General features: G+C 34.7%; 1 protein-coding gene and 1 long non-coding RNA gene across 2 annotated transcripts in view; both read left to right on the plus strand.

Moving 5' to 3' along the window:
* Window positions 1-19,016, plus strand: part of LOC106472691 — a 47,537-nt gene extending 28,521 nt beyond the window's left edge. Inside the window, exons 4-5 of the mRNA XM_013933343.2 lie at window positions 8,442-8,513; window positions 17,528-19,016. Coding sequence (XP_013788797.1) covers window positions 8,442-8,513; window positions 17,528-17,561 — 106 coding nt within the window. The 3' untranslated portion in view covers window positions 17,562-19,016. The remainder of the gene's footprint in view (window positions 1-8,441; window positions 8,514-17,527) is intronic.
* Window positions 19,017-19,187: 171 nt separating this feature from the next.
* Window positions 19,188-21,406, plus strand: LOC111089199. Its single transcript, XR_002613509.1, has 2 exons — window positions 19,188-20,838; window positions 21,017-21,406. It is a non-coding gene; the product is annotated as an uncharacterized LOC111089199 (long non-coding RNA).
* The last annotated feature ends 708 nt before the right edge of the window (window positions 21,407-22,114 follow it).

Below are 22,114 nucleotides of genomic sequence, written 5' to 3' on the forward strand. Positions count from 1 at the left end.
AAACTAACAATATTTTGGCCTGGCATGACCTAGCAGTTAGGCAGCCCGACCTGACAAGATTCTACTGATGGAGTGGTTTTTGGATCCTATCATTTTTCGGGAGTTGTGTGCTCATTGGAGTGTCCTCGATTTGGACTCATTTGCATGTTTACTCAACACATAACATCTCCATTTTTGGTTGCCTGTTCCTCATCCACAGGCAGATGTGGTTTTAAACTCTCGGCCAGAATGGACTGATTGTTACCTCTATGTTTATCCTCCTATTCAGCTTCTACATGCTCTTTTGATAGTTCTGATTACTCCTTATTGAGTTCTGTTGGTGGTACCATATTAGCCAGCTCAGACATGATTTCCTTTTCCATTATGGCAGCTGACATCGTAGAAATGAAAGTTAGCCTCACTCTGGCATGTGTCATCCTTCCCACCTACACTTCATTTTCAGATATGGATTTTATTAGGTTACTCGCCAAACTGTATAGATTTTCTATGCCTATTGGCTCCTTGATTTACCTTCCAGTTAGACCATCATCATTTGTGGTTTATCAGCTTAAGTGGGTTACTTCATGCTCTTGGTCTATAAGCCAGGGTTACCATCTTTCTTGACCTACCATTCCTCACTTGTTGCCCTTTGTCACTTGGCTTTATGACAGAGGCCTATCAGTTTCTTCAGTTGCAGGTTATAGGGTCTTCCACCTTTTGGTTTACCGAATTTGCTTCTGTGTTCCACTGTCATGTCCTGTCTATGGTCTTTCATTCATTCTCCATTGTTCATCTTCCTCATCCTGCTTCTTTCCCAGATAGGAACCTCATTGTTTTCCTTCATGCTCTTATTCATCCTTTTATTTGAACCTTTGTCATCTTACTCGTTATATCACCTTTCATTGATGTCCTTGTTTCTCTTGTTTTCTTTTCCTTCCCTCCATCTCCTACCTTTATGACCCTTCAGTTTCTGATCACCTCCTTTGCCTAGTCAGAGCTCACAGCTGGAGTATGATATGCACTGCTCCCTTCTGTGGTTCCCCTGCCCATTAGTTTATTCATTGAAATCAGACAATTTAATGTGACTTTTCTCCCATTTTTCTTGCAGATTGGCTTCACCTGGCATATTGTTCCTTTTTTTCCAGATGATTGCCCCCCTTTTTGTGTATTTTACCATCAGATATGTCACTTGACCATGTTCTTGGCTGCCCATTTCAGTCTTCCTTTGGAGGACATCATCGGCATGGTTATGTGGACTGTCCTGCATACCTTTACATTTCACTGTTTAAATCACATGGCTGTTTCATGCTCTGTGGGATTCCGCTTGTCTCCAGTTGTCATTCTGCAAATCAATGTTTCTTTGTGACTGGTAATTACTCAGTTTCTTTTCCTGTGTAGGGGCCTCTTTCTGACCAGGTATACTTAGTCTCAAATCTGCAGTGCCTGTCCTGTGACCATGCTAGATGATTATATAGTTGAGGCTCTTCCTACTGCAGACATGATGTACAATTCCAGTGCCACCAGATATTGGTTGATCGACTTCATTCGATTGTCATCTATGCATTGATATCAACAATTCATCACATGTCACAGGTTTATGTTATGCACACCTTAGAGATGGGGTGTTCTATGGGACTGATTGTAGTTGTATCTTGTGGTATTTTGCTTCATAAATATGTTCATTCTAGACTGTACATTCATGGACTTGCATGGATAAAACAGAGAGGGATTACTGCCCATCTCTGATGCTCTGTGGCATTGAGGTTTTTCATACCATGGACCTCATGTACAATTCCAGATCCCACCAGGTGTTGGTTGATTGGCTTCCTCAACATGGTAGCTCTGCTTTTCAGAATAGGATATTGCAGTCACATATTGCACTGTCTCTGGTGCTGTGGTCCTTTTCCCTCTTTATTTTAGTGTAATATGGGAGGCCTTGCCACTTACCAGTTCGTAGCTGCTGGGATGGTAAGCTATGGATTCCTGTTATCCTGAGAGTACATAATACCACTCAGTTTGATAGTAGGGCAGTGGCAGTCTGTGAGTGTTTATGGCATGATGCCCTTCATACTGTAGACCTGATGTATAATTCCACATGGTGCCAGGTGTTGGTTGTAGCACTCTGCCATGTCCTTATATATATTGCAGTTTGTCCCTCCAGTTGAGGCATTTCTCCTTCCTACCATCCTTTAGATGTTTGTTCCTGGTGGATCAGGTGTTGTTTGGAGACAGTCCAGTCACATAAATTCCCACATGTGTTTGGCTGGTACCCTCCTCCTACCGTGGACTGGAAGATAAATTTCCAATGCTGCCTGGTTTTGAACTGGAGATGCAACCCCAAATTGCAGTCCCTCTTCCTATCGTCCACTAGATTTTGGTTCCCGGTGGATCTGCTCTTGATTGGAAGCTGGACAAGACACACAAATTTCAGTGTGTGTGTAAGGCTGGGTTCCCTGTTCCTACAGCAAACTGGATGATAAATTCCTAATGTTGCTAGGTTTGGACTGGAGATGAACACCTCCTGAGCCCTCCTTACTTTCTACCTTCTTGTGGATCAGGTATTGGTTGTGTTGGAGATGGGTTCTTGGTATGTTAACCTGTTTTTGAGGTGAACAGTAGAGGACCCTCTTCTTACCATGGACCTGATGCACAATTCTAGATGCCACCAGATGTTGGTTGAGGTCAAAGTCCCATTTACACAGTCTGTTGCACCATAGCCACTCCTCATCTGGGGGTCCTTTCCTGTTGAAAATTTCTTGGGCCCTCCATGTTTGTGCCCTTTATGTTTTGGTGACACATTCCTGAAGGGCAAAGAGTATACCTGACTCAGATGTGGTGTGGTCTCCCACTGGTGTGTTGTTTTTAATTCCATACCACCCCACAAGGTGGATTACTGTATGTGGTGAGGGGATCTCCCAAGGAATGTTCTGTATTTTCAGTTTACCTCCTCTGGGATCTAAACATCCACCCATGTGTTTGCTGTGTGTGGCAACCTGTGAAAGGAAGGAGAGGATCCTGGTGGTTGAGGGGTGTCATTGTTGGGTCAGTTTATGTCAGTAGCACTTTAACACACCCCTTTGGCCTTGAATTTCTGTAGATGGTCGGCTTTGGGTGGTCTCACCCAGAGTCAATCAACTGGTCCTGGTGGGCTAGAGTCAACCAAGTACCAGAGTTGGATGTTATAAAGAGGTGTTATGGACATTGTTTCTGATACTGGTGTTTGGGTATAGTGCCCACAAAACCCTGGCATCTCTACAGTACTCTGCTTTAGTGGGTAGGGTGAGTGGACACTGAAATTTCGGTTTTGTATGGATCCTGCACCCAGTGACCCCCCCCCTCCCAAATACACACAGAACATGTTGATAGGAAAGTGACCGTGTTTGGAAGACTTTGAACAGCAGTCTCCACCCCATTCTGCTCCTGTACCTCATTTTTTATCATGCATTCTTTATCAGACAAATCTCTTGTGCAAACAACTCCCTGTTTTATTTAAACGGGATTAGAGGGGCTTGTTGGCTCTCTGAAGTCAGTGAAGAAGCCATGTTCTGAGGACATTTTTGGTCTGCACCAAAACACAGTGAACTCCTGAATTCGAAGGCCATTGGGGATATATCTATTGAGGTTACTCTCCATGCTACTTTGAATTCCTCTCAAGGAGTGATTGTTGAGAGGGATTTACAGAACATCCCTGAGTCTGAATCCGTGCTAGTTTCTCCATCCAAAGAGTTTCTGTTGTGCGATGTATCTCCACTCACGAAGATGGAATTATGCTGCTTACCAATGTTCTTGTATTGATGTTTACATTGCCACATCTGCCTACCACTGTCAAGGCAGGTTATTTGAACTGTAAGATACAGCCTTATATTCCTAACCCTCTCAAATGTTTCCATTGTCAGTGGTTTGGACATTCAAAGGCATTTTGTCATGTTTCTTTAACATGTGCTCATTGTGGTGGCACAAACCATGACATCTACGAGTGTCAACTTTTCCCTTACTGCATCAGTTATGGTGGTTCTCTCCTCTCTTACTTACAATCTAGCCATAAGTGGGTGGAGGAAAAAGAGGTACAACATTTATGCACTGTAAACAATATTTCTTACCCTGAGGCACGGAAGTTGTTGTCCCCTGTTCCATCTTGGACACGTGCAACTGCACTCTGTTCCACTGCTACAGTGGGAGTGGAGACAGATCTTTCAGTGCCTCCGTCAGTGTCTTTTTCTCACATGTCAAGTCTTTTGTCCTCTATGGATGCTACTCCTGTCTGTCTCAATCATTGCTTCCAGTGATTGCTTTGGTCCATCTCCTTCGACCCCAAGGTACTGAACCTTTCTTCAGTCATACACTCAATCTCTGGAGTCTCTTTCCTCTGACAGAGATCTGTCCAGTCGACCCAGGGAAGGTTCCATGAAGGTTGATAGATCTCTTTCTTCTAAAGAAAAACTTCGTGGTTGTAAACAAAGGGGTTCTTCACCCAGTTCTACTCCTAAGTAAAAATTGTGACTTTGTTACAGTGGAACTGTTGAGGTTTTTGTTCTGATTTGGATGACATTAAGACCTTGATTGATTCCTATAATCTTATGTTTGTCTCTTCTTACAGGAAACATTCCTGAGACCTGCTGATGCTGACACCTTTTGGCTAGGTTTTTTTTTTATATTGGAATGACAGGTTGTGTGATGGACAAGATCATGGAGGGATGGCACTGCTGGTTGACCAGCATGTGCCCACCTTGTCTGTGCCATTCAATACACCCTTGGAGGCTGTAGCTATCTGTTTCTCTGTGGGTCGTACCATCACTGTTTGTTCTCTCTACCTGTCTCCTGGAGAGACTTACAACCAATCAGACCTTGATGCTCTCATATAACAGTTGCTTTTTCCTTTTATCATTTCGGTAGACTTTAATGGGCACAATCCCAATTGTGGTAGTGCTGATATTGGTGGGAGGGATCATTCTGTGGATTGTATTCTCTCAGATTATAACTTGCTTATCTTCAATACTGTTTTTTTTACCTATTTTCATGTACCTAGTCAACCCTTTACTGCTATAGATCTGTTTATCTGTTCCCCTTCACTTTTTTCTAATTTTTCTTGAAGGGTTGATAGTGATAATTTTCTCATCATTTTGGGGAGATTGGCCGTGGTTGATGCTACCCAACCTGAGTGACATGGTGGAAGTTGGAGCAGGCTGACTGGCTCTCTTTCACCTCTATCTCAGAACTTGATCCTGTTGTCACTAGTCTTCCATCTCTTAATGACTGCATGGAAGCAGTAACTGATTGTATAATTCAAAGAGGTGTTTGTTCTATCCCCCAAACCTCAACATGCTTGCCATGGTGGTCTCCTGCCTGCCAGCAGGCACAGAAAAGGGCCTGGGATGCCTTTTGCGGGTATCCCACTCTTCCCAACTTCATTGCTTTCCAGTGGGCCCATGCTCAGCAGGTCAGATGTCAAAGCCAGAAGGAATCTTGGATTAAGTTCACAATGACCATTTCTTCTATGACCAGTTCTAAAGTTGTCTGGGACAAGATTCAGAAGGTTAATGGGAAGTTTTCTTCCCATCCCTTTTCCATCTTGCTCTCCAGTAGCCAGGAAGTTTGTGATGTACAAAGTATCACCAACACTCTCGGGAGAGCTTTGCTTATCTTTCCAGCACTTCTGTCTCTTCTCCCACCTTCTTGGCAATCACCCCTTTCAAACAGATTGTCTCTATGATTATAATTGCCAATTTACACTAGTGGAACTTAAGCTTGCTCTTCATCGGTCTGGCAGCACATCAGTTGGACCTGATGACATTCACTAGGAGATGTTGAGCCATCTCTCTTCTCCCTCTTTTGCTCTTATTCTGGTTGTTTTAAACCAGATTTGGCAGGAAAATGTTTTCCTGATATCTGGCACAAAGCTTTTGTTCTGCCTTCTTCAAAGCCTGAGAAGGATCTCACAGTTCCTTCTAATTATCATCCAAAAGCTTTGAATAGCTTTGTAAGGTCTTGGAGAAGATGGTTAATGCCTATCTTATTTGGTTCCTTGAATCAAATAACCTCCTCTCACCTACTCAATGTGGTTTTCATAAACATCACTCCACTGTGGACCAGCTGATTTGTCTTGTAACCTCAGTCAAGGAAGCCTTCCTCAAGAGAGAGCATCTTGTTTCTGTTGTCATATGGGATGCATGGCCATTTACCCATTTTTATTCAGAACTTTTTTTGTTTTCAGCATCAAGATTAATGCTATCACTTAAACAACCTCTTCCTACTGTTGCAACCTCTATGTCAATGACTTCCACATTTCTTGTCAGTTGCCAAACATGAGGTTTGTTGAGTGGTAGCTTCAGACTGCTCTCACTCGCTTGTTGAAGCAGACCACAGCAAATGGTTTTACCTTTCTCTAAAACCATTTGCATTCATTTTTGCCATCAAAGGGGTTTACACCCTGATCCTGAGCTCCATGGTGGTGTTCTTCCTGTGGTTCCTGAGGTGAAGTTCTTGGGGTTTATCTTTGACTGAAGATCTAGCATGCCCTCATTTGATCTAAACTGGACTGAGGGTCTATGATTCTGATAGGGTCTCTGCTATGAAGATCTTGGACCCCATTCTCCATCTGGGGTTTTGTCTCTGCTCAAGGGCTTTCCACAATTTGCCAGTCCATGGTCTTTACACAGAGTCCCAAAAACCTCCTCTTTACCTTTGCCATTTGCAACTTTCTTTGAAATATGCTACTAAGCTATGATACTTACCACAGCATCCCACCTGGGATTGTGTTTGCTGGGCTGATTCTTTTTTAATACAGTCTGCCATTCATTGTTTTGGCCTTCATATCTAGGCTCACTTGGCAGAATTGGGTCTGTCATTCAATGATGTTGCTGAGTCCAATGATCAGCCCATCCTACCATGTCTCATTACCATCCCCACCTGTAAAGTTTCTTTGAATCATCTGAGGAAGGTGGATAATCCTGATTGGAAGTACCGTCTTCTCTTTGCTGAACATCTTTTGAGCCATTCTTCTGTTCCCATTTTTACGGATGGTTTGAAATCAGGTGACTCTGTGGGCTCTGCCATGGTTTGTTGTGGCTCGGTGGTTGCTCGCAGAATCCCCTCTTCAATTACTGTCTTCATTGCTGAGTTGTATGTCATTTCTATTGATCTGGATCACATGGAAACTAAGTAGTACACTAACTTTACTATTTACACCATCTCTCTACTGGCCCTGGAATCACTTAATATAAGCTCTCACTCTGTTATCTTTGATATTCAGAAATAACTGGCCCACTTTTCACTGTCTTCTATTTCAGTCCAGCTTTTCTGGGTACCTAGCTATCTTGGTATTTGTGGGAATGAGCTTGCTGACAACACAGCTAAATCCATCTGATGTAGTGCTTTCACAGCTGTGCCTGTCCCATATATGAGCTATGGTCCTGTGATCAAGGCTCGGCATCATGCTAGTTGGCAGTCGACTTGGGGTGAGCAACTTCATAACAAGCTTTTCCGGTTAAAACCTACTGTTGTTGTTGTTTGGCCATCTAGAAGGATCGATGGGAGGACGTTTTATTGGCTAGGCTAGGCATTGGTTACAGTTTTTTAACCCATTGTTTTCTTTTATATGGGACTTATCTGTCAGTGTGTGGCCTCTGTGACACTCAAGTCACAATAGCCCATATGTTGCGTTCATGCCGTCATTTTAATTGCAATAACTGGTGGCACCATTTTCAGCATGTTTTTTCTCAGGATTTACCCCTGACTTTGGACAGTGTCATTTGGAACGGGAACACTGTCCAGCTGGACTGTGTTTTCAGCTTTTTTGGGCCATAGGCCTTGTTAATTCTATTTTAAGTTTTTACCTGCTTTTTTGGGCATTGTTTAGTTCTAACTTAATCTATTCTTACATTTTCTGGTATTTTAATTTAGAGATTTTTACCAGTTGTTTGGCACAGATAGCTTAGTTACTTTGTGCCAAAAAATGCCAACCAACCTTTCTTTGCATGCTTTTTAAAGGAAGATCATATTCTCACTGGTCCTCCACCAGTAAACTGTGGGAGTCTGGCTTTCTGAGAGGTAAGATATTGTATTGGAAGTTAACATTTTCCTAAACTGAAAATGTATTTCCAATAGATACTTACCTCCTCTTACATTTCCCACCTGTCCTCCCCACTTCTGATGTATTGGTTGACTTGGTCATGATCAATCTCGCGGTGATTAACAAGTGCATTATTAGAGAGAGTGCTAATTATGATAGATTAGTGTTGCACTTCTATTTGTGGAAGGTTGCTGCGTGTAGATATGCAGAACGAAGTGGGGAGTTACAAGGTTAATGGCAAGTGAAAATTTTGTTCCAGTAGAAGGCAATACTAGTAGAGAAAGCTTTTTGTGATTGGAGGTAGTATCTATTGGAAATAAATTTTCAGTTTAGGAAAATATTGACTTTTATCTCTTGTTCCATTTGTATAACTTTATATCATTTTCCTTCATAGGTTTGCCATAACTGTTTGGTACTTTGACTTAGAAGAAAGAAATCAGGCCCTGTTGAGATTTCAGGAAAAAAAGTAAGTTGGAGTTCTGTAAGTTAACTTTTGTTTTAACATGATATTTTAGTTTTGACATAAATTGAAAATGGTTACTAGCAACATTTGCTAGTTTATTTTTGTGTGAGCTTGGGTTTAGCATTAAAGTTTTTGGGGTGAATGATGTTTGTTTTGCTCAAAATATGGGTAAAACTATGTAGTTATAAGTTTAAACTATAGTAAGCTGTTGATTTATATTTGTGTATTGTCTAAAATTTAATAAAACTGAAGACTTGCAGTAAGTAAGCTAACTGACTTAACTCTATCTGCCCGAGCATTATTTACTGTGCATGTCACGAGGTTTTAGTGGCTTACATTCAAATTTTATTAAACTACTTTTTGTTTATGTTATACTAATTAGTATAGCATAAAATTGTAGATAATAATCCATATTTTAATAGTATATAAGTTTTAAGTACTTTATTTTATAAGACAATATTTTTAAAGAATCCTGAATTTCCCCCTAGTGTGAGAAAGGTGACAATAAGTACAAAATTTAATTTAAATTACTCTCTATAAAATCGTCATTGCTCAGACAAGCCATAATTTTCATAACTTTCAATTTTGTTTGGTTACAGAGCCATCAAATAGAAAACCAGACCCCTCTTGCCACACCCACCTGTCACATCCTCTCTTTCAGGATTTGTTAATAGTTCTCTCTTACATTTAATTCTATATCATCTATAACCAATTGAAAGCCAAGGTTTTCATCTATCAAATGACATTATATTACGTTGTGTTCTGAATAGAGAATTGTCAATTTCTCTCATAGTACAAGCTTTATTTCCATGGGAAAGATAATAATTAGCTTGGATGAATTTGTAACTGCTCTGGTTGCATAGTTAGAAAGCCAGAAAAATTGTGATAGTTAGAGGAAATTGTATGCTTTTTGCATGTTGTTATTCCATGTTCTTTGGTGCATTATTTAATTAAATAAATATTATTTTGTGCATTATTACCATTAGTATAAAAGAAGTAAGGTTAAGTGTCATCGACAGTCGACAGCAAAAAAGACGACATTTAAGTACTTTATATCTAGTTTTTCATGTTTATTCTTTATTATAAAAGTAACAAAAATGTAAAAATAGTGATCTCTTTAGGTTAGTTAAGGTAAAAAAATAATATAATAAAAATGTTTAACGAGGCACACACGCAAGCAGCTTGTGGGTAACGTAATTCGATAGTGTAATGCGAGCTGCACATTCCCCAAGTGATTTACAACTTATAATGGTGCGAATAGTAGTTAGTCATCATTCAAAGGGCAATAAAACAATAAAATTAATAATAAATAGTTGTACACTGTTAAGAGTTTAAAGCTACTTAGGATATATGAATGTAGTTTCATGTTACAATTTGAAGTCATTCTAGAAAGAGACAGATGCTAATTTAGATTTTTTTTTTGTGGTGGTTACGAGGTTGATCAAATTGACCACCCTTGTATAGAGTCACAGTAGAGAAAAAAAACAGATAAAATATAAAATTTTACTGAAACAAACATTTGAAATGTATTTGGGAGGTTTTAGAGATTACACAAATGAAATTTGAGATTTTTGAGACGAAGAAAAGTATTTTTAATCCAAGCATGAAAATCACTTTGCACACGGACTATTCAGAACAAACACTCGATAAATTCATGGGAGAAATCTTTTTTTCATTTAATAAAAATACTTCATTAAAAATATGATTTTTTTATATGCGAAAAGCTTGTAATATTTACTGAAAAACTGCCAAATTTCGTGAAGATATACACAATATATTAAAAGTTAGTTGTATCAAATCTATAAAGACTTTGAACGAGTACAAAGAGGTCATGTGGTTGGTCAAATTGACTGTGCCCCCTGTTGAGAGAGTTAAACGAGTACAAAGAGGTCACAAGGTTGGTCGAATTTACTGAACCTGTATGGAGAGAGAGTTAAAGCTTAAATTGGTATACAATTGGTATAAAAGTATTACGTGTTATTAATTAATATTATTTTTTCAGGTTACTTAAGGTATTCATAAAATTATTGGTAATGAATATGATTGAAAACTTCACTTTACAATTTTTTTTTGTGTGAATCACATACATGTTAAAAAATAGTCATCATCTGTATCTCACTAATGTTCAGCACTGCACTTTTTATTAAATAAAGTTTTTATATCTACATATAATGCCATATTTGAACATACCAGATATGTAAACTTTTCAAAGTTTTCTAGTGTATAAACAGTTCTTTTTTCTTTAAAAGCAATGCATTAATATGTGTTAATGTGGAATTTATTGTAGAAAGTAAATTTTAGATGAAAGGTATATTATTTTAGAAGAGTATCTGGTCATGTTGGGTTTGGGGGGATTTGTCTTAGTTTCCTGTTATAAAGTTCAGAAGTTCTCTAAAAACTTTGCTGTTGTTAATTTATCATTGATGTCTATTCATCATAAAAGAAATCTCTCATTTCTCCAAATCAGTGGTTCTGAAATTATGGGGTGCACCTCCAGAGAAATACACAATGCACATGGCATTTGAAAAAAAAAGGGGGTAGATGACTGCTTTTAAAAAAGTTGTTAAAGATAACCTAAAGAGAAAATTATTACAAATAGCTTTTAACTATCTTGCCAGGTTGCAACCCTTAGCAACTGTGACACACCAAACTTAAGCTGCATGGTTTTTTTTCCATCTCAGGCTCTCAACTTGTAAACTATAAGGAGGCACATGTTTTTCTCTTAGCTTAGAAAGGCTAAGTATGATCAAGTTTGAGAACTACTGCTCCTAGTTTATGGGAAAATATTTGTTTATTACAAGATCAATTTATTTATTTTTGTATAAGGACAGCAGCTGATATCTCTGTTTTGTTTTAATACAAAGAGAATCACCTGTCTCATTCAGTGTTACAACAAATTTCCAGGCTAAATGTTTCTTTCAAATTTCTAACATTATAGTTTTGTTTTGAACATATTTGATGTAAAAACCATGTGAACTTTAAACTGGAAAGTACTTTTTCATATATCACACCAACACAATTTAATCTCTGAAGATTTGGAATTTTATCATAAGAGTATGCTATACCCATTCCAAATAAAACTTCTCTTTCTTATTCTTATCAAAATTAGAGGGAATGACTTATAAAAGCACTAATACTATTAGGATAGCCAGATCTGCTCTTTGAATGGGATTATAAAGCCACAAAAACATAATTAATACAGAGAGAATATTGGCTTTCATTAGGAGAGTTTGTAAGGCCTAAAGAAAGATCCGAATTGATAATCTCGATAATTAATGTTATTTAGTTCCTTTAACTAAATAAGCAATACTTGATGTATATGACAACTGGTGACCCACAAAAAAAAAATGCAAATAAACGTGCTCAGAAACGAAATTAGAAATGTATAAAAATTATTTATTAAGCTTTTAAAATCACTAAAATGGGATGCCTTCTGTACAAAAATAAACTCAAAACAGATCCCAAAGACTTATGGTCCCATATAAAACAAAAAACTACAAAGTCAAACAAAACTACTATCACCACCTATCCTACAGTTAAACATAATAAATAAAGTATATACACAAATAAACAGAAAGCACACACCTTTGGAGAACAACTCCAAAACACATTTAAAATATCAAATGACTCAAACATGAACAACCACTTCATGAACATTATTAAGTAATTATATCACAACCAAGGACACAAAATGCAATAGCACAACAACATATGCAGAATATGGCTATACAATAAAACAACTTATCAGACCCATCTCAGTAGCAGAAGAACAAGAAAACATAAATCTTTTGAAAAACAAACCACCAGGACAAGACAAAATTCAAAACTTGCTACTCAAGATAGGCCCTCTGATATAATTAGAACATCTCGCATCTTTATACAACTTATCTCTAAGAAAAGGATACATACCAACCACTTGGAAACAGGCCTATGTTCTTATGTTCCAAAAGGAAGGAAAATCAGCAAATAACCCCAAAAACTATAGATTAATAAGTCTTAACAAACAGACTACGAAATTTACTTGAAAAAATTATAAATAATAGACTCGTAAATTACCTTGAAACTAAATCAATACTCCCAGAAATACAAAATAGCTTCTGAAAAGCAAGACAAACAACAGATGATCTCGTAAAATTAATGGAAGAAATAATACACAGCTTTAATAAAAAAAAACAATGCACAGTCCCATGCTTCCTAGATGTTGAAAAAGCATTTGATAAAGTATGGCACAATGGACTCTGATACAAACTATCCAAACTGGGACTCCCCATAAGAATTATTTGCTGGGTTTCTAACTTCCTGGAAGATAGGAGCATCAGAGTAAATTTTGAGGGCACCTATTCTGAGTGCTGCACTCTGGAGACAAGTGTCCCTCAAGGAGGAGTACTTAGCCCTATCCTGTTTATCATGTATGTTAGTGACATGCCTCTCAAAGTCCAAAATAACACTTTTTGTTTACAGTTTGCAGATGATGTTGCAATCTAGAAGAGTGTCCCAAACCCAGCAACATATAATATACAACCACGACTAAACAAAATAGAATTGTAATACAATAAATGGAGAATTAAAATTAATGTGCAGAAAACACAAGTCCTATTATTTAAAAAATTGTATACAACAAGCAAATTAATACCACAGTTATATCTAGACAGGACCCTCTTATGGGTAGCAACATCAGCAAAATTCTAAGGGATGACATTTGACTCAGAATTAAACTGAATACCACACACTAATAGCATAAAAACCAGAATTTGGAAAATGAGTTACCTTAGGAGTCTGACTGGCAACAACCAAGAAGCTTCATCAGCAAATATATTAAAAATTTACAGAAAATACATAAGACCAGTCATAGAATATGTCTGTATAACATGAGTAAATGTATCAAAAACACAAATCAACAAACTACAGCAAATACAAAACTATATTCTAACGAAAGCATTTACAGTCCTATGATCAACAAACTCAGTATTTCTACACAACTGTTCAAACATACCAACACTATCCTGGATAACTCACTTCAATATAAGAAAATTGAACTTATGAGCAAACTAGAGAGTTATATAATACATGATGAACCAAGCCCTAAGTACCTCTCCCCTCTAAACATCATAAATAAGAAACAGGCTAAGCAGTGCTAGGCTAACTGAATCCTAGACACAAATGTAGCTCTTATTTTAAAATGGTTTTGTGTGTAAAATAGGATTATGTGTGTGTGTGTGTGTGTGTGTGTGTGTGTGTGTATATATGTATATATATATGACTGCTGTAATGTGAACATGGACTAATAGTGGAATTATGCATAAGTGAAACTAGTGAAAATATACGAGCTAACATTACCCCATGAATTGGACAGGTCACCTAACGGGCATGTTAATTGAAACTGCAGATAATGGACAAAATTTAAATTATTGTTATTACCTAGGATTCATAACAGTGCAAACAAAATAATTCCTGAAAGGGAGGAAGAGGTCAATGCTGAACCTGACCCTCTCTGGTCCAAAACGTGGACCGAATCCCAATGGAAAAAGTTTATTAACCTACCCAGGAATATTAAGCGCTAAATATCGATTGCGCAGCAGTTCATACATGGCAAGGTGCAGCATCAAAGATGTTTTACTAGTAAAACCCCTTGGTAGTTGGTACTACACCTCTGTAATGATGTTTATAGCACCTTTTTATTTTTACTTACATCACCAACTGCCATATTACCGGTATGTCAATCCACAGTTATAACATGCACTATTCAAAAATAATTGCTACTATACACTGCATTAGCATAGGCTTATACTACATGTTTGTATGAACTTCACCTGGTGTATGTATTTGTGTTAAATGTTGGTAGTTGGTACTACACCTCTGTAATGATGTTTATAGCACCTTTTTATTTTTACTTACATCACCAACTGCCATATTACCTGTATGTCAATCCACAGTTATAACATGCACTATTCAAAAATAATTGCTACTATACACTGCATTAGCATAGGCTTATACTACATGTTTGTATGAATTTCATCTGTTGTATGTATTTATGTTAAATGTTATCAATTATCCCTAATATTCAACCTGTCTAGTAGATCTGCTGCAATCCTGTTAGGTTTCAAAGATCATAAAGAATTCACTGACACCATATACTTTTGAAAAACAACATCTCTTTTTCTTTTGTTTTATTTACTGACCGTCTTCATTCTTTTTTATTCGTTCATTATTTTATTTTATGTTTTTCATAGAACAAGACATTAAAACAAAGACTGTAGGATTAATGCGTACAGTCTTTGTTTAAGATTTTAATAAAGTTTGTTTGATGCATGTGATTTTTATTCTTCTTGCTTTATTTTTCATTGTATAATTTCTTACAAGGTCTCAGTCTTAGTTTCATAACCACAGGTCTTGGTCTCGGATACTGAGGTTTTGACTACGACACTGGTTAATGCTCTTTGGAGTGTTACTTACATTAACAGGATATAATGTTTAATATCTATTTTTAGTATTTTTACTACTATATATTTTTATTATAAAGATTATTTTGAATTGTTAGCTTGCTCTGTTAATTTAGTACTAACTTAAATTTCCTAAGCTGGCTAAACCTTGTGAAGTATTATTGGAGTTAAGCTGAAAAAGCAGTGCATTCTAATGATTATAAATAAGAACATAAGGACAGTATGTTTATTACTGGGTTGATTTTAAGTTCTGATCTATGTAGGTAACTTGCTTTGATCAGAAGCTAATATTAATTAAACTTATAAATAAAAATTCTCAACACAGCAGACATATGCAAAAAATTGTTGAAGGTCACCTATCTGCAAAAAGGTCACTTGATAATGGTACATAAATATTCATTGTTGAAACCAAGTTAGCTTTGTAAAAACTATTTAGATAACTGCATTAAGTAATAAACATTAATTTAATATGCTTGGAGGAAGAAACCATTTTTAAAGAATTTCTCATTATTCACAGTTTTACTTAGGGCCTTAAGATCATCAAAGGAATTAGTTATAGTGGCAAAAACTAATACAGGAAGTTTAGCACATTATATTAGTTATTTTGAATATGCAAATTAGTATTTCACTCGACAATCACATCCGATATAAAGTTGCAGTATAACAGAATGTATAAGAACTGCATGTTATAGGTAGTGGGGTGCCACTGAAAATTGGTCTATTTTGGGAATCATATGCAACAGCCCTTTCTGATATCAAATATTCGTACTCCGAGATCATAAAGATGTGTTCAGATTAGGGATTTGGAATTTACCAAACAAGGATATCCCTCATACCTAATGGCATTGAAAAAGATAGGAATATGGATGAACTTGGAGTACCAGAAAGAGACCTAGAATAATTCATACCCCCAGCCATGGAAAGCAAAGTGGGCACCTTTTAACAGATGAGAATCCACAAACACAGGCCATTGGCAACAGTACATAATATAATTGAGAACACTTTCTTTGTGAAAAAGCTACACAAATTATGTGTACCAAGTTGTTTTCATGACATATTCATTCAATTATTGCTAATGTTTAGTAGCTGAAGAATTAAATTTGTTTGCACATGCTGTTCTGTATGAAGACATACTGGTCAAATTGTCAGATGCAGCACTTATGAATTTCTTTGTGAATGGATGTTTGTGACAAGCACTGAGAATCCATGTCCTTGTACACAAGATGGTTTGTGGAAAGCATATAGGGAGCACTGGTATGCTTTTGACATGACAGTCTTTTGTAATTGAAACTATCCTACATGGCATTGTCAAGATGCATGGCTGTCAGATAGAGCATGACCAGACAAGTACTATTAACAATCTGATGAAGCTTCAAAAGTGTTTTAGAATAATATATTTTTTAATAGCAGGAAAATCAACTGAAGCCAATTTTCTGGAAAAATTACTTTGTGTTTGGCATTGCATCAACAACTAAAATTTAACATTTCTATAAAAGATTAATTCCCCAAGATGTCTTGCTCCTTCAGGTTAATTATTATGCTTTAATGTAACTGTACAGCTAAAATGTTTTTTGTAGCTCATTTCTTAGTATAACATGTTGTTGAAAGAGTTTTGCATTCACATAATTTGTATTTGTTATGAAACTCTTTAACTCCACTTAAAAGCAAAACAAAAAACAGTATGCATACTTGATTGTTTAAATTTGTTTTGTCAGTTATTTTTTATCAGTGAAACCATTTAAGGTTTGAATTTCACATTTACAACTTGGTCTCAAGAAAATCCTTCACCAGAATACTAGTTTTTTGTATTTTCAGCTGTACTGCATAAACATTTATTAAATGTTTGGCTGTATTTAATTTTGTTTATTACTTTGAGAAAAATAATAATTTCATACTTATTTTTTGATTTAAGACTAAATTGTAGTAGGTCATGAATAGTCTAAATTTTTGTCAACAGATCACAGCTGATATCAACATACAAGTCACATTAATTGTTTACTGCTATTCACTTATTATAGTTGTGTAGTAAGCAATGCAAATTTAAACGAATCTTACTTGTTAATGTTTTTGTTAAACAAAATAACTAAGTGGCAACCCGGTTTTCAAATAACCAAATGCATAAATTAAAGTATTAGAGAAAAAACAATAAATAATCTCTTGACTTGTTTCATTTTAAAACAGCCTTTGATGCACATTAAAAACAAGTACCTTAGACAGCTTTAGTTCTGATAACCTACTACTAGACTTATATATTCATAAATTTATTACTTTTGATTGATATACAACTCTATTAGAAGTCACAATATTTAATGAGCATTCAACAAATACTTAAAAAATAATAATCATAATATATGAGAAAATCTTAAACTTGGACATACTTTTCCATGAAAATAAACATAAGAATTGACTTGCTTTACTTTTCAACCATTGGTGGTGGCAGAGTAACAAAAAGCTTGGGTTATTTCTAGTGGCATTTTTTCATGCTTTATAACTGTGTAATTTTTGATGAATGTTTACTTAAGTTTTCTTTATTGCTTGAGAAGTTTACGAACTATATTCTGTTTGTTTTTATTTTAGGACAGCACAGCATGCGAGAAGCCAAATACATTGAAATGACAGGACCTGGAAGGCTATTTGCTAATTGAATATGACTTTACATGAGTAATGTTACTTCAGAGTGTATTATGTTTCTCAACACTTAACATTTAATTATTAAGCTATATGATACTTACTCTGATATTTTCGCCTTGTTTTTTGGTTATCTTTCAGTATCTTGCAAAGAAATTATTGCTTTTTTTTTTACCAATGTTTTTAATTCACGGTTAAAATAAAGTTGAAAAAATATTAAAACTTCTGTTGTTACACAAAGCATATCATCTTGAACATGTAAGAGAAAACATAAAATATCTTTGAAACAAATTGATTGTTAGGTGTCATAAAAAGTAAATATCTGTTTATGTTTATGAAGTAGTAACCTGTAAGAAGCAGCTTTTGCATGTTTTAAGTATTACCATGCAGCAAGAAACTTTAATTTGATAGAAGAAAGGATGATAAGATTATTCCTGTAAAATGTGAAATGAAGTAATGTTAGTCATTGCATATTCTTCTTATAAGAAGTAAGTGATGTTGTAGAAGAATATGCATGAATATTTGTTTTACAGAAGTGTTGATTTTTTTTTTAAATGATAAATTCTGAGTAAAGTATTTTATATATAGATGGTTAATGGTAAGGAAACTGTGCCTTTTTATGGTGGTATTTACAGTTTACTTACAAGTTTTACCTTTTCCTAGCTGTCATTTTTTTTGTCAGTATGTTGTAGCATAACAAATTAAAATATTTCTCTGAAATACCTTGTGACTGATGCACACCCAAATTTGTATTAAATATTGAAGAGCTAATTATTATGATTATTAATTAAAAATAATTATAATAAAAGTACCTGTCAAACTTCTCCATAGTTTCATTGGCATAATACTAGCATTATTGCCAACATAATTTAGCGAGTATTGCAGTATGAGACTCCTTTAGTAGAAAAATATTACATCGTCAAGATAAGGTGTTCAATTAAATGTGATTGGATGTGCAAGTTTTTTGTGCATGTAAAACACTAAAAATTATTTTATTTTATGGACACTTAGTCATTTCTACATACAAAATGGTGGCATGATAGTTAACTAACAAGATTTCCATAATCCTAAAGCAGTGCAATGTGACACCAGATTAACAGATGTAGATAGAGTACATTAATGGAAATTTTCTGAAGTAGTAGCAGAGTTGAATAATCATATTATATATAATGTTATGTAATAAGACTTCTAAGAAATATATATTTGTATATATAAATATTTGTCGTGTGTATTGTATAAAATGTCATTATTTAACATTGAGTTAAAATTTAATACACGTTATAACAGGTAAGTATTTCAAAATCTGAGGATTCCATAATTACGATGAGTAACTTCAGAGGATTAGCTAAAAGTACTAAAATTACTTGTTAGTGGTCTAATGATGTTTTTAAGGAATTGTATGCTGCTGTTTTGGAAATAAAAAATCAGTCATTTCTATTATTGTCTCAAAAAAAGCCATTTAAGCTTATCATATGATAAAAATCATAACTTTAGATATCTTATTTTACCCAACAGTAAAATCAGACTTAGACCAATATTTATTTTTGAATTATTAAAAACTAAAATGATATTATTAAAATTCTTTATTGTTTGTACAATTTTTTATTTATTTGGTAAATTTGAAAAATTCTTAAAGAAGGATGAATAACTTAAACATTTGAATCCTTCTTTGGCAAAGAAGATAAAAGTTTAGCCAAAAAGCATTAAATGATATTTATATATAGATATGTTCAGTATGATTAAATATTGATTCTAAATCTAGGAAAAGATTATGGTAAATTGGTTTATGGCCAAGCTAAATGGAATGTACAAAACTAATCTTTAGGTGCTACTTGAATTAATCAGTCAAAAATATTCACTATTTTAAAAGAGCATATTTTCTATTTTTTTACATGATGTTCAACCAGTGAAATATTGGAATGTGGCCTAATATACTCTTTAATTCTGATAACTCACTAAGTTTATTTGTTCTTGCAAACAAAATCCAAGTATACTCTGTATAACAACTACTTACAAATTTTACAAAATAAAATTCAAAATGGCAAGTTTACAATGAGCAAGGACAACATTTAGCACAAACAAACAAGATGCATTTTAAGAACCATTAAATCCTTCAGCCAAAGATTCCGAACTTGCATTTTTTAAAACTATTTTGTTTTAAATGGTTGTGTTTTAAGGTATTAGACTAAAAAGTCAGCTTATGTGAGTTTTTTTACTTTTTGTTTTTAAAAATATATTGTGTTTAATATATTTTCAAGGCAATGTAAACATTAAATATAACATATTATTCATGTGAAAAGGGATGAAGTTTGATTTATGTTTTAACACTGAGACATTTAGTTATGCAGTAAATCAGTATAATTTAAAAAAATTGCTCATAAATTTTAGTGACTGGATTATTATGATATATTTGTATTAAAAGTGCTTGCTCTACTGTTACTGTTTCTCACTAAAACACATTGTTTTGATATTTATATTTAAAAAGAATTAATTTGCCTGAGTATTAAACAGTAACTTGTCTTTTGGTTACAAGAATAATTATGAATAATTTGAGTCTTATTGTTAGTAAATTTATTTATTTCAAGTTCACTACACACACACACACACACACACACAGTTTAACTAAGTGCATGTAAAGCTACTGTTTTCCCCATTACTTATTTTGAAAGATAATTTAGAAAATGCATTGAATTATTCACAAAACTAAACCAATTTTTATTGTTGAATGTTTTGTATGATTTTACTTTCTCATCGTAGAACATGAACTGACAAATTTCTTCTAGTTATTATATCACCTTGGTAAATAATATGTAATTGTAAGTAGACCAGCCAGAAACACTAGTTTTCTTTTCATGCTAGTATACTAATTTAAACACTTAGAGCCGACCCACACAGCACTAGTAATGGTAACTGTTATGGTTGCCTTAATGGTTTGCTTGAAAATAAATAATTGTCTATCAATTACTTATTAATTCTAAATTGAAATGATTTTACTTAGAATTTTCATTTAGGTACAATGAATGTGGGTTTGTGTAAATTTTAACTCCAATTTCAACATTTACAGAATCTAATCTTCATAGAAGTTCTAAAATCATCTGCAAGTGTGGTTAAGTGATTTTATAAATTTGTCGTCTTGCTTGTAGATTAAAATTTTCCTCCTTACAGGGATGGGTTTGTATTAATCACATCCTTGAGGTAGCTGTAATGTCCTAATTACAAGTATCACTCGGTGAGCACTGATTCTTCAACTTTGAGCTTGGGTAATTCTCTGACAGCTGCAGTGTAATTTGAGCTTGGATTAATTTGGGTAATTCTCTGACAGCTGCAGTGTAATTTGAGCTTGGATTAATTTGGATAGTTCTCCAACAGCTGCAGTGTACTTTGAGTTTGGTTTAACTTGGGTAGTTCTCTGACAGCTGCAGTGTACTTTGAGCTTAGTTTAACTTGGGTACTTCTCTGACAGCTGCAGTATACATTGAGCTTGGTTTAACTTGGGTAATTCTCTGACAGCTGCAGTGTAATTTGAGCATGGTTTAACCATATCCTTGAATTAGTCAGCTGTAATGCTCTAATCACAAATATCACTCAGTGAGCATTGATTCACAAACTTAAGTTTTGGTTAATTTCGTGTACAACTTTGGACATTATTTAATAGCTATGTGTACTCATGGTGATATTCAATTGTTCAAGATAAGTGCTGACACTGTATGCTTTATGTGTTTGCATATTAAATAAATGCACTGTACTTATATTAGTATTAAAATTGTATTACTAGAAATTTGTAAGGTACAGAAAAGAACTTAATTTCACAACCATTATACTTTATAAGGCAAAATCACACAACAGACATTTGTGGGAAAGTTGAAATATTCCATTAATCATTCTCCCTTTAATCAAACAGAGGGTAATTTAAAAATTTGGTAGTGAATGGTCAATAATTGTAAAACGTCAAGAAAGTAAATGTTTTTTAATATTTGAAAAAAGTTTACCTATGGAGCTAAGCAAGACATAGATATTTCATTGTAAGAGACTTAATGTACTCGGGATTTAACCCAAAAACTCGATACTTTTCAACAAGGACGTTGTAAACTAACAGACCTTAATAGATTATGTAAAACTATACACTTTGTAATAAAATAACATACACAGATATTATGAATAAATATTCAGAAAGGGTTAGTCTCTTATATTTGTGTAATAATTAGTGAGATATGTGGTATGTGATGTAAAGTTTGGGTACAACCCACTTGTTCAGTGTAAGAAGTGCTTTTATAAAATGGTATGGTGTCCTTATGAATAGCAGTTTGATTTTAAACGAGTTTGTGTGCCTTATTGTGATTCTACTTGTATGTTGCATGTGTAAAAAAAAACTAAAATTACTTATATAACTGTTGCTAGCTAAGTTTATATTTTATAGTTAAACATAATAAGTATTGAACACTTACATTAAAAAATATTGTAATTTTTTTTAAAGATAAGTTACTTTAGAGTTATCCAATTTTGTTTTTTTCCATAATATTCTTTTTACTTATAAAT

This window comes from Limulus polyphemus, unplaced genomic scaffold (assembly GCF_000517525.1).
Source record: "Limulus polyphemus unplaced genomic scaffold, Limulus_polyphemus-2.1.2 Scaffold5528, whole genome shotgun sequence".
Classification (NCBI taxonomy): Eukaryota; Metazoa; Arthropoda; class Merostomata; order Xiphosura; family Limulidae; genus Limulus; species Limulus polyphemus.